This window comes from Myxocyprinus asiaticus, chromosome 2, assembly GCF_019703515.2.
Source record: "Myxocyprinus asiaticus isolate MX2 ecotype Aquarium Trade chromosome 2, UBuf_Myxa_2, whole genome shotgun sequence".
NCBI classification, from domain to species: Eukaryota; Metazoa; Chordata; class Actinopteri; order Cypriniformes; family Catostomidae; genus Myxocyprinus; species Myxocyprinus asiaticus.
In genome coordinates, this window is record NC_059345.1 from 22813639 (window position 1) to 22826152 (window position 12514).

The window sequence follows — 12514 nt, forward strand, 5'->3', positions numbered from 1 at the left end:
CTTTGTCATATAGTCTAAACACTTTTGGCAGATTATGTCATAGGTTGTGATTTCTTATGTTGTTGTGGTGTACTTTTTTGCTGTGAGTTTGACAGTGACGGCTGTCTCGAGCTGTAAAACTCTGAGGGGCAAAAGCAGGTGGGAGATGAACAGGTGATCTCTTTCCTAACACTCAACAACCCCCACCAATACTATTACTACCACTCCTCCTCTCTGTCCTTATCCTTTGCTCTCTTTTTCACTTTTCTTCCATAGCCTTTATGTTGCAGTGTACATGTAAAAGATTAATTCTTACCAGTTTCGTCTCTCATAATTTCATGCCTTTCCATGATACCCTTGTTTTTAAAGTTCTTTCAGTTTATTTGCTCCTAGCATTGTCACACATGTTACTCTAGATCTTTAAGCTCTTATTGCCTACTAGAAGTGTAACAACATTTGCTTTAATTCTCCCATGTCATTTCCTTTCACATCACACTACATCTGGAGTATTGAGGTGCTACCAAGTAACGTAACTGAATGTTCCCAAATTATTGATTTGTATCTGGTTATGTTTATAGGAATATGTATACTTCCATCTCTGGTTTTCACTCTCGTGCATGCAGCTGAAGGCAAATTTCCTTTTCAATTGTTTACATGGGAGTGTTTGATACTATAAACCCATGGCAGGTATGTTCTCAGAATGGCCATTCAAAGGGATTGTTCACACAAAAATGAAACTTTTCTCATTTACTCGCCCTCATGCCAGCCCAGTTGTGTATTACTTACTTTCTGCCATACAAAGTACAATGATTTTTAGAAGAATATCTCTGCTCTGTGAGTCGGAACTCTGTGAGTTTGAAGTTTCAAAAAGCACACAAAGGCAGCATAAAAGTAATCCATATGACTCCAGTGGTTTAATCAAGGTTTTCTGAAGCTTTCTAATCAGTTTTGCTTGAGAACAGACCAAAATTGAACTCCTTTTTCACTATAAATCTTGACATCTGCAGTCTCCTTGGCGATCATGATTTCAAGCTTGATTGCAAGTTCGATTTAAGCTCGATAGAGCTTGAAATCATGACTGTGCCCTTTTTGGAACTTCAAAGTTTTGGTCACCATTCACTTGCTTTGTATGGACCTACAGAGCTGAGGCATTTTTCTTAAAATTTTCATTTGTGTTCTGCCATAGAATGAAAGTCAAACACATCTGGGATGGCATGAGGGTGAGTAAATGATGAGAGAATTTTCATTTGTTGGTGAGAGATCCCTTTATGTTTCAGTTACAGAACAAGGCATTTAAAAAATCTTATACCAAATTTTGAGATGGTATGTGAATTAAACAGTCTGGCTCAAGAATATGACAGTTTTCAATAGTTTCTCATTCTTAAAATCAACCTCGCTTCCAAGTGGAAAATGAAATGAAGAAGGAACCTCACTTCAGCCACATGGAAGGCAATCCATGGAGGAAGCACTTGGAGACCTCCCATGGTCAAGGATCTCTATCACTGAGCGTCATCTGCCACTCAGCCTGTTGAGTCCTGCCCCTTGATAATGTCTCATTCTCACAACTGCCACGCTAACATAATCAGAGGGAAATGTAAATTTACAGTGTAGTATGTTGGAATGGTTTCAACACAAGACAGTTGATGTTAAAAGGTGAGCCAGATGGTTTAATCTAAAAAGCTCTTTTGCCAACTTCAAAAAGGAATTAATGTGTCTTGTGACTCTAAATAGGCCTGCAGATCCACCAAGTCAGACTTGTGCTAGTTTTCCAGGGAGCAGCCAAGCAAGTTACATACTGGAATTCGTTTTATCTAATTTTCTCTCTTTTTCTCATCTCAGTCTCTCTGTCCCATATTAGGCAGTGTCTGTAAGTAGCTAAGATCTCTCACTATAAAGTGGGTGGCAACTGGGGTAATAGTTTTAATGGTGGCTCTGATAGATTTGTGGAGGGTGGAGGAGTGATGGATGAGGAACAGATTTTGAGAAGGGGTCTTTGGTGCCTCCTCCCAACCCCTCCAATTACAACTCACTTTCACCAGCTATCACATGCTACACCTGTGACGTGCTTGTGACCATATTTGTGGCACGTACAGCCATTACATATATGTAATGTGTGTGAGACCTTGCTGGCCTGGCTTAGAACTTTAAGAATTGAACATTTCCGTTCTCTCTTTAGGGAAAGTCTCATGAATGTGTAGCTGCTTTTTGGATCACCATGTGTCTCTTGACATGTTCTGTAAACACATTATGTAGGCTACATTAACAACAGATGCTCATTTAGCATAATTGTTTTCCCTGGAACTGAACATGTTTTCTTTTTCTTTCTTTTTTAGGGTTTTATCAAAGATGTACATGAAGACTCACTCACAATAGTCTTTGAAAACAAGTAAGTTGTCTGAGCATTTCCTGTCCATGCTCTTTCTTAATGCCTCTCTGTTTGACTTAGAATAGTGACTTTTACGTCTCTAAAAGCAATATATCTATCTGGTTGTGCTCATCACCTTGCATTCAATCAGCTTGTTTTCTTTTAGACTGAACTGATTGATCACTTCCCTCACCCTTTTGCTCTCGCCCATCTCAGCACCTGTGCGAGCTCTCCTAATCAGCTGTTTGTCCAGCCCTTTTATAGTTCTCCTTTTTCGTAAATCCTGTACCTCCCCTCCAGTTTTTTTTATATCTTTCTCTCCCTCCCTCAATCCTCGTTTCGGGCTGAGGGAGGTCCATAAATAGCCCAATGAGGTATGCAGCCAGGGGAGTACGGGACAGTGGCCCTGCCATTCTTGGGATGGTTCTGCTGACCCACTGACAACCAGTAGAACTTTCATCTCACTGAAACCATCTGCTCAGGAGTTTAAAGGAATATTCCAAGTTCAATACAAGTTAAGCTCAATCGACAGTATTTGTGACAAAACATAATTGAGTTTCCCCTCCTTTAAAAAAAGCAGAAATCGAGGTTACAGTGAAGCACTTACAATGGAAGTGAATGGGGCCAATTTGTAGACGTTAAAATACTCACTTTTTCAAAAGTGCACCCACAAGACATAAACAATGTATGCGTGTTAACATGATTTTAGTGTGATAAAATCTCTCGTTAACCTTTTCTGTGTAAAGTTATAGCAAATTATACAAACTTTGTTGCCATGACGATGTAATGTCAGCAAACCCTAAAACGATTGTAAAAGTTATGATTTAAACAACTTTACAGTTTAAATAATACATGAGTTTTACAAGAATTAATGTAAGTGCTTTTATAAAATTATAAGCTTCACATTTCTGCCTTTTAAATCCTCATTGTAAGTGCCGCTGTAACCTCGATGTTTGCTTGTTTTAAAGAAAAGGAGGGATGAGACAATTATTTTTTGTGGTAATTAACATTATGGCACTAATATTGTTGATTGAGCTTAATTTGTATTGAACCCGGAATATTCTTTTAATAGATTTGTGTATAATAAATCCTTGCAAATTCTTTGAGCAGCAGTTGATATGGTCAAACAAATTAAGAAACTTTGAGATTTCTTAATTTCTCAAGTTTTTAGCAAAGTGAATAACCTATTATTATGTTAAAAAAAAATAATGGAATACATAGGCAATAAATTAATGCCAAATGTATTGCTTTCATCAGCCAAAAAAAAAAAAAAGACATCTGGCACATTCAGTCAATTCGGTATCTTACATTTAAATCATTATCCTTTAGTTTTAAAAATTTCCCACCAACATCTACTCAGTTTACTTAATTCATGATTTGTTTTACACATAGATCACTAATATTGGTACTGTATTCATGCTGTATAGTCTGGTTTCTCCATTAACAGCTTATGGATTTTTAGGTTTCTTGCCACAATCGCTTTTGGCTTGCGCATTGGAGGCTCAAAGACAAATAATTTTTAAAGTGTGAGTTTCAATCACGTTTTCATTTAAACTCTCAATGAGGACTTTTAAACTGTAAAGACATTCCAGCAGAATTTTCTGTAAAGCTGTTTTGAAACGATGCATCATGCGTGTTGTAAAAAGCACTTTACAGATAATAATGACTTGACTATTATATTTAGCCCTCTATTTAATTTAATAGTGACTCATTCAAGCTGTGTTTGAGCATATGTTTCTCATAGGATTTAATTCGTCACAATGAGTACTGATATCCCAATGTTGGCACCTCACACATACATTCTTCCTCTAGAGCGATGTAATGTATTGACATTGACATCCGTCAGTCCTGCTGAGAGAAATGTATTTTGTTTTGCTGTGCTGCTACTCTCTGCATTGGGTGTGTTAGTCCAACAGACTAAAGCAAGTCGAGGATTTGGTGACAAACTTGTGACTAGTTATATCCCTTGTCGTTAGAAAGCTAACTGACAGCTCCATTTGTGTATGTGTGTGGCTTCTTTCCCAAAGCTGGCAACCGGAGAGACAGCTGCCGTTCAGTGACGTGAGGTTGCCGCCCCCACCCGATTACCAAAAGGACATTTGTGAGGGAGATGAGGTGGAGGTAGGGACACATGCACCTCTGAAACACCCAGAACACACCTCAAATCATCACCCCTAAAAAGGCTCCAACATCACATCTAAATCATCATCCAAGAAATTTTGGTCATTTCGGATGAGAATTATTATTTTTTTTTTTAACTGAGCCAGATTAATTATTACAAGTTAGTATAGTTTGAAAAAAGATGAAAACCAGAATTTTATGTAGAGTAGCATGCACTGATGGTCAATTTTGAACTCATGTTGTTGTTAAGAGTGATGCCTTTAATTCAGATTTGGACCATTTTCCTGTCTGTACAATATTGTTTATTTAGCCTATAACTGTGCAACATTCATAGTTACAAACATACCTGACTGATTCTGCTTTCTTGTACACAAACACACCTGGCCATTTCTTCCAGTACTCTTTAACACACACATACACACACATCTGCGCTAAAGCTCGCTGACCTGGTCTTTCTCCTGCAGGTTTACTCCAGAGCCAATGAGCAGGAGCCGTGCGGCTGGTGGCTGGCGAGGGTGCGGATGATGAAGGGAGAGGTGAGTCAGGGCCAGGTGTACGAGGGGCCACTACTGCACAAATGAGCATGTGTTTGATTGGATGTGGGTTACATTTTAAGAATTATTCATTATTCATTCCATCGGCCTCCAGTCCAAAGTGAATATATGAATATTGATGGTGGAGGTTTCTGGTCTTTTAGGGACTTGCCGCTCCAGTAGGCCATTAACACACACATCTGCAGCACTGACCCAGTTACCAGAGAACCAACAACGAGCAATACAAGTCTATCGAACCCATTTCCACTACTTGGAACCCGCACAGTACCTAGGTGAATTTCACAAACATGTCCGGGTCATTTTCACCCCAAAGCAGCAAATGTTCAAAGAGGACTTAAAATAAGTTAATAAGCTATTATATAATAATCGTAATTTGCTATAATCAATCTAAAAATGCTAAAATCCACTAAACTGACATTTCTTATTTTAATTCAACAACTCCCTTTAAAAACTATTTATTGAAAAACATATGTTCTTGAAACTTTTGGAATTATTTATTTGAATCTATTGATATTCCTATCTTTATGTTAAGTTTAAAAACGAGCAGCTTTGGCATCAGTACTTCAGAAGTACCAGACGAAATATCTTGCTGTTCATGGGGAGCATTTTTTATTATAAACAAATAATTACTGTATTACAGCAATGTTATAAAATTGTCACAATGCAAAAACAACAATCACAATTTGGGTAAAATGGGGCCTGGGCATGTTTTAATGAGATTCACCCATTATTTTAAGTCTCAAGTTGTTTTGTGTACGGAAAACATTTCCATAGCAAAACAATAGTTACTAGTAAAAAAAAAAAAAGAGAATTGTTTATTAGACATAAACTACACTTGCTAATGCCACCTACTTCTTAGGGCTTGTGTCTGCTGTCCAGTGTTTGCTGACACATGGTCCTGGACTCCTGGTCAAACATGCCTCTACACACAGTTTGGCTAAGCAGGTTAAGACAACACATGGGTTGATGGGCAGACCTCTCATAGTGCTACATGAAGCTCAGGGGATCTCTCTCTCTCTCTGGGGCAGTCGATTAATAGGACAAATTTAGACTTGACTTTTGACTAGATTGTAGGGCAATGAGTGTAGTCGTGTGTTACCGCTGATGTGGGTAACATTATTATGGGGTTTGTTTTTAGTTAAGAGGAGCTAGAGCCAGGTTATCTTCAGATTGATTTTCTTCCCCCAGCTTTGACTGTTTTCCAGGCAGTAGATACTTAAAATGCTGGCTCATTTAAATGCTTCTGCCAGAAAGATGGTTTCAGTCTCGCTCTAAGCACGTGCTGCGCTAACGCTTCTCATCACAGTGACTAATTTCTGTCATTTTGAGCTGGTGGTCTAACTCAACAAAAACAAAATTGAGCAGCTTCAGTCTGTTCACTGGATCTTTGAAGTGGTGAAGCTTTGAAAGAAGCCATTGTGACATTGTGTCATACTTGTGCAAAACAAGTGTACGGCCTTTGGGAAATTTAAAGGCCAAATAAAGTGTATTAAAATCATTGATACAGGATTGCTTAATTTTATATTGCCAGCAAAACCATAATGAATATATTGTGAACATTGAATATACAGTGCATTCAGAAAGTATTCAGACCCCTTCATTTTTTTCACATGTTGCAGCCTTATGCTAAAATGCTTTATTTTTTTCACATCAATCTACACTCCATGCCTCATAATGACAAAGCAAAAATGATTTTTGATAACTTTGCAAATTTATTAAAAATAAAAAACTGATATCACATTGACATAAGTATTCAGGCCCTTAACTCAGTACTTAGCACCTTTGGCAGCAATTACAGCCTCAAGTCTTTTTGGGTATGATGTGACAAGCTTTGAACACCTGGATTTGAGGATTTTCTACCATTCTTCTCTGCAGATCCTCTCAAGCTCTGTCAGGTTGGATGGGGAGCGTCAGTGGACAGCCATTTTCAGGTCTCTCCAGAGATGTTTGATTGAGTTTAAGTCCGTGCACTGGCTGGGCCACTCAAGGACATTAACAGAGTTGTCCCTAAGCCACTCTTGCTTTGTCTTGGCTGTGTGCTTAGGGTCATTGTCCTGTTGGAAGTTGAACCTTCGGCTCAGTATGAGGTCCTGAGCACTCCGGACCTGGTTTTCATTAAGGATATCTCTGTATTTTGCTGCGTACAGCTTTCCTTCAACCCTGACCAGTCCCTGCCTCTGAAAATCACCCCCACAGCATGATGCTACCACCACCCTGATTCACTGTTGGGACACATTGCGCTGGTGACTGGTTTCCTCCAGACATCACGCTTAGAATTGAGGCCAAATAGTTCAGTCTTCGTTTCATCAGTCCAGAGAATCTTATTTCTCACAGTCTGAGAGTCCTTTAGGTGCTTTTTCATGTTTCTTGCACTGAGAAGAGGCTTCCGTCTGGCCACTCTGCCATAAAGCCCAGATCGGTGGAGTGTTGCAGTGATGATTGTCCTTCTGCACATTTCTCTCATCTTCACACATGATCTCTGGAGCTCAACCAGAGTGACCATCAGGTTCTTGGCCACCTCTCTTACCAAGGCCCTTCTCCCATGATTGCTCAGTTTGAAAGAGTCCTGGTTGTTCCAAACTTCTTCCATTTTCAGCTGTGAGATCTTATATAGGCAGGTGTGTGCCTTTCCAAATCATGTCCAGTCATTAAAAAAAAAAAAAAAATTCTGTTGCATTTTATTCTGTTTTGAATACTATTATGATGCTAGTGATACTTTGTAATTCAGCACTTTTCATACCACTGTCTCCTAAGATGATTCGCTTATGCTTTCCTGTCTTGTAAGTCGCTTTGGATAAAAGCATCTGCCAAATGAATAAATGTAAATGTCCAATCAATTGAATTTGCCATAGGTGGAATCAATCAAAGTGTAGAAACATCTCAAAAATGATCCAGAGAAATGGGATGCACCTGAGCTAAATTTCAAGTGTCATAGCAAAGGGTCTGAATACTCATGTCAATGTGATATTTCAGTTTTTTTCTTTTTAATACATTTTCAAAGTTATTTTTTTGCTTTGTCATTATGGGGTATGGAGTGTAGATTGTAGATGTGGGAAAAATAATGTAGTCTGAATGCACTGTATTATCTGTTTGTTTGTGTTTTTTCCAGTGCAATTTAAGGATTCTCACATTTGTGCATTTTATTTTTTTAATTTTTTTATAAAATGTTGTTTTTAAAGCCGTTTCAGATAAAGGTCATGGAATATTAGTAATGACCAGTCAGAAACTGAACGAGACCTGAACAATTAAATGCATCACACACACTCAAAGTATGTGAGTGCCTGTGTTGGCATTTTGATAACTATATTGTATTTTGTCCATTCAGTTCTATGTGATCGAGTATGCAGCCTGTGATGCCACATACAATGAAATTGTCACATCAGAACGAATCCGGCCAGTCAATCCCAACAGTCCCTCCTCTCAAAGCAGTTTCTACAAAGTCCCCATTGCTGTACCCGAGGACCTTAGAGAAATGTGAGTGATGCACACATACAGTGTTCTGAAAAAGTCTGTTTGAGTAACACTCTACACTCCATTGTACAACTAATGATGGAAGATGTTTATTAATTGTAATTTAAAAAAAAAAAAATTATATTATGAATGTTGCAGCTGTTTGACCGAGAACTTACACAAAGACTTTAGGAAAGCAATCGGAGCCAACTGTATCTTCTACGACACTTCTACACACCAACTTATTGTCCTGGTCAGTAATAAACTCTTACTTACTGACTCTATGATGCAGTAATATCCATCGAATGCAGTTACATGCACAATCTTAAACTTATTATGCTTAATTATATATAAAATAGAACAACGTGTATATACAACTGACAATTGTCTATATACAAAAATGACAGTTGACAAATGTAGTGGTGGCATATTCAATGTGTGCATGTCTGTTTTACGATTTGACATCAAAACTGATCATTTTGATTCTCAATTAAATGTGGTCTTGCATTGTTAGGTTTTTAGATTGAGCTAATTTTTTTTAGTTGTCGATTTATTGTTGCGCATGTAAAGACACTCATTGTATCTAAATGTGTCGGTTTTTCCCTCAGTCCACAAATGAGTCCACAGTGAAACGAGCAGGGCTGCTGAGTGACATGCACTTCCGGAGTATTCGCACCAAACTCATGCTGATGTCCCGTAATGAAGAGGCCACCAAACACTTGGAGGTACACACACACACACACACACACACACAATGCTTGAATCGCTCTGGATGTAAAAAGGGACAAATGGGAAAAAAAGGGTTTTATTTGCTCTTTAGAAATAATACTTTGACATACTATTTAGACACAGTATGCAATGTAATGCAAAAAAAGCACATTTAACTGCCTGCATTAAAGAAATAATTCACCCAAAAATAATTCTTTAATAATTTACTCCCTTATGCCATCTTAAACTAGAATTACTTTTTTTCTTCTGCGCAACACAAAGATATTTTGATGGATATATGAGGTGTTTATATCCATACAATGATGCAAGTCAATGAGGTCAAACACTTTCAAGTTCCAAAAATGACAAAGGCATCATAAAAGTAATCTAGACAAAATGGAGTCTGTTTTCTCGACTACAGCGCTCTGCACTTGCATCAAGTGTAAGATATGTAATCGAGCTTCAAATCATGAGCGTGTCAAGGAGACTGCAGATGTCATGATTTATATTGAAAAGAAAAAGTTACATTTTGTCTGTTTCTCACCCAAAACCGATTGATCACTTCAGAAGACATGGACTACTTCAATTGTATGGATTACCTTTATGCTGCCTTTATGTACTTTTTGACACTTGAAAGTGTTGGACACAATTGATTTGCATTGTTTGGACTAAAACACCTCATATCTCCATCAAAATGTCTTTGTGTTGCGCAGAAGAAAAAAAGTCAGAGTTTGAGACGGCACAAAGGCAAATAAATAATGAGAGAATTATCATTTTTGGGTGAACTATTAACTTTTGAGTATTCAACAATCATAATAGCAATCATAACAGTTCATTAACATTTTGGTACAGGGCTCGACATGAATGCTTGTCTTGGAAAGGGAGATTTTTAAAGGGGCAAGTTAAATAATTTACATTCCTGACCGGACAAGTAGCCTGATTAAAACTTCAATAACGAAAAATTAGCTCATTTGTGGGGATTGGGCACAATTTTAATCATTCCTGCATGTTTCACGTTCATAATGAGGAATTCCCTCTATCGCGCCGATCTCTCTTCATCTCTCCTCTTGTGCAATGTTCAGCAGCTTGTGAGTGCAGTGGGAAAACGTTTATTTTCTGATCTTAAGATGTTACATATATAAACGGGTATAAACCTGTTAATTGGGCATGCGAATCGTGTTGTACCATGTCTCTGTAAGCGAGTGATGCAATAAAACTATCGCTCCTGTTTATAATCAACAAAGCTATCTTCAGGGGCCTGGATAGCTCAGCAAGTAAAGACGCTGACTACCACACCTGCAGTCGCTAGTTCGAATCAAGGGCATGCTGAGTGACTCCAGTCAGGCTTCCTAAGCAACCAATTGGCCCGGTTGCTAAAGTGGGTAGAGTCACGTTGGGTTAACCTCCTCGTGATCACTATAATGTGGTTCTCGCTCTCCGTGGGACACGTGGTAAGTTGTGTGTGGATGCCGCTGAGAATAACGTGAAGCCTCTACACACGCTATGTCTCCGCGGTAACGCGCTCAACAAGCCACGTGATAAGATGCGTGGAGGCAACTGAGATTCATCCTCCGCCCCCCGGATTGAGGCGAGTCACTATGCCACCACGAGGACTTAGAGTGCTGTTTTCGATATACATCATAACCGATTTAGCAGCAAGGTTCTCCAAGGATTTTATCTGTTAACATTTTCAATGCATTTTGTAAATATTAAACAGCCATTTTTAATGCAACTGGCGAGAACTGACTTGTAATTTAGAGATAATTTACCCAAAAATGTAAATTTGTTAACACTTTACAATAAGGTTCCATTTGTTTATGTTAGTTAACTCATCAGTTAACATGAACTAACAATGAACAATACTTTACATAATTTATAATGCTACAGAAGTGTAGAATTTGGCTCTTTTTATAAATGTAGTTTAATTTGTATAATACAAATTCACTCTCCAAACAAACATCTACTTTTTACCCTGAAGCATCACATTTCTGGGATGATTTCCAAAACGTAATTAAACGGAGTTCCTTAATATCTGTCAGCAGTTGGCTTTGTACTTGTCATTGTGCACACATTTCTGTTGCATCCTTGTAACAAAGATCTTGGTCGTACTGGATTCCCACTCTGACTTAATTCAGTTGACAAGCAGTGCAACATTTGTGTGTATCACAGACAAGCAAGCAGCTGGCATCTGCGTATCAGGAGGAAGTAAGGGTGCGTGAGGATCTAATGGGTCTGGCCATCGGTACTCATGGCGCCAACATCCAGCAGGCCCGCAAAGTTGCCGGCATCACAGCCATTGAGCTGGAGGAAGAGAGCTGCACCTTCAGGATCTATGGAGAGGTGTGTGTTTGAAGCTCAGTGAATTAATCAGGATTCCCACAATTATGAAAAACAATTGTGATTTTTCCAGACCTGGAAAAGTCATCGAAATTACTTTATTCAATACACTTGTTTTCTGCTCTAAAATATTTCATCTGCTAGATAGTCTTGTCCCACTTTATATTAGGTGTCTTTAACTACTATGTTCTAACATTAAATTATATACAATTAATTTATTGTGGAACTACATGTTGTTCTGCAAAATTCTCAAGAGATTAACGTTTGCTGCTGCTGAGGTTGAGATACAGGTAGGATTAGGGTTAACCATGTAACAACAGATGTAACTAAATGCAGGTCATTTAAATGTAAGTACAATGCAACAACACATGTAAATAATAACTGCATCATATCAATTGCTGAATAACATAGTTGTTAAAGACACCTAATATAAAGTGGATCCTGCAGTCTTATTGTAGATATTTGCACACTAATAAAAATAAAAGTGCTCCAGAAAAATGATTAAAACTGATTTAAATATGAAAATTATTTAAAATATTTATTTATATTTTTTAAATCAAATAGTAATCATGAACGACTTGACAAGACTGGCAATTAATTGGTCAGAATGTTTGGGTCCCCTGATCAGTGAAATTACATGGATATTGCTTTTGTTTTGTCACCACACAACACATTTTCCTGTTCACATTTCCAGTTTCTGCGTATCTTCTGAACTTAGATGGCATATTATAAATGCAGTAAAAGACTGTTTATGAATATGAATGCAAAATGTTAGAATGACAACAGTGATTTTGACTGTTGCCTCTGTCTGACTCAGAGTCCAGAAGCAGTAAAGCAGGCCAGGACATATCTGGAGTTTAAGGAGGATTTCTTCCAGGTGCCAAGGGGTCTCGTAGGTGAGTTTGGTTTCTGCCAGAAATATCACAGAATATCAGTAATTTTATTGAGACTTCTGGGTGAAGTTCATTTGTGTACAAACATAAGCGAAACAAAATTCTGA

At 38.1% G+C, this 12514-nt stretch overlaps 1 protein-coding gene across 2 annotated transcripts in view; it reads left to right on the forward strand.

Annotated features, from left to right (window-relative positions):
• The window catches only part of fxr2 (FMR1 autosomal homolog 2), a 30195-nt gene that overhangs the window by 1471 nt on the left and 16210 nt on the right, over positions 1 to 12514 (forward strand). For both annotated transcript variants that reach the window (XM_051722883.1, XM_051722893.1), the window contains exons 2-9: positions 2313 to 2365; positions 4372 to 4465; positions 4930 to 5001; positions 8345 to 8493; positions 8629 to 8722; positions 9078 to 9194; positions 11347 to 11517; positions 12332 to 12410. In XM_051722883.1, the coding sequence (XP_051578843.1) occupies positions 2313 to 2365; positions 4372 to 4465; positions 4930 to 5001; positions 8345 to 8493; positions 8629 to 8722; positions 9078 to 9194; positions 11347 to 11517; positions 12332 to 12410 (829 nt within the window). The remainder of the gene's footprint in view (positions 1 to 2312; positions 2366 to 4371; positions 4466 to 4929; positions 5002 to 8344; positions 8494 to 8628; positions 8723 to 9077; positions 9195 to 11346; positions 11518 to 12331; positions 12411 to 12514) is intronic.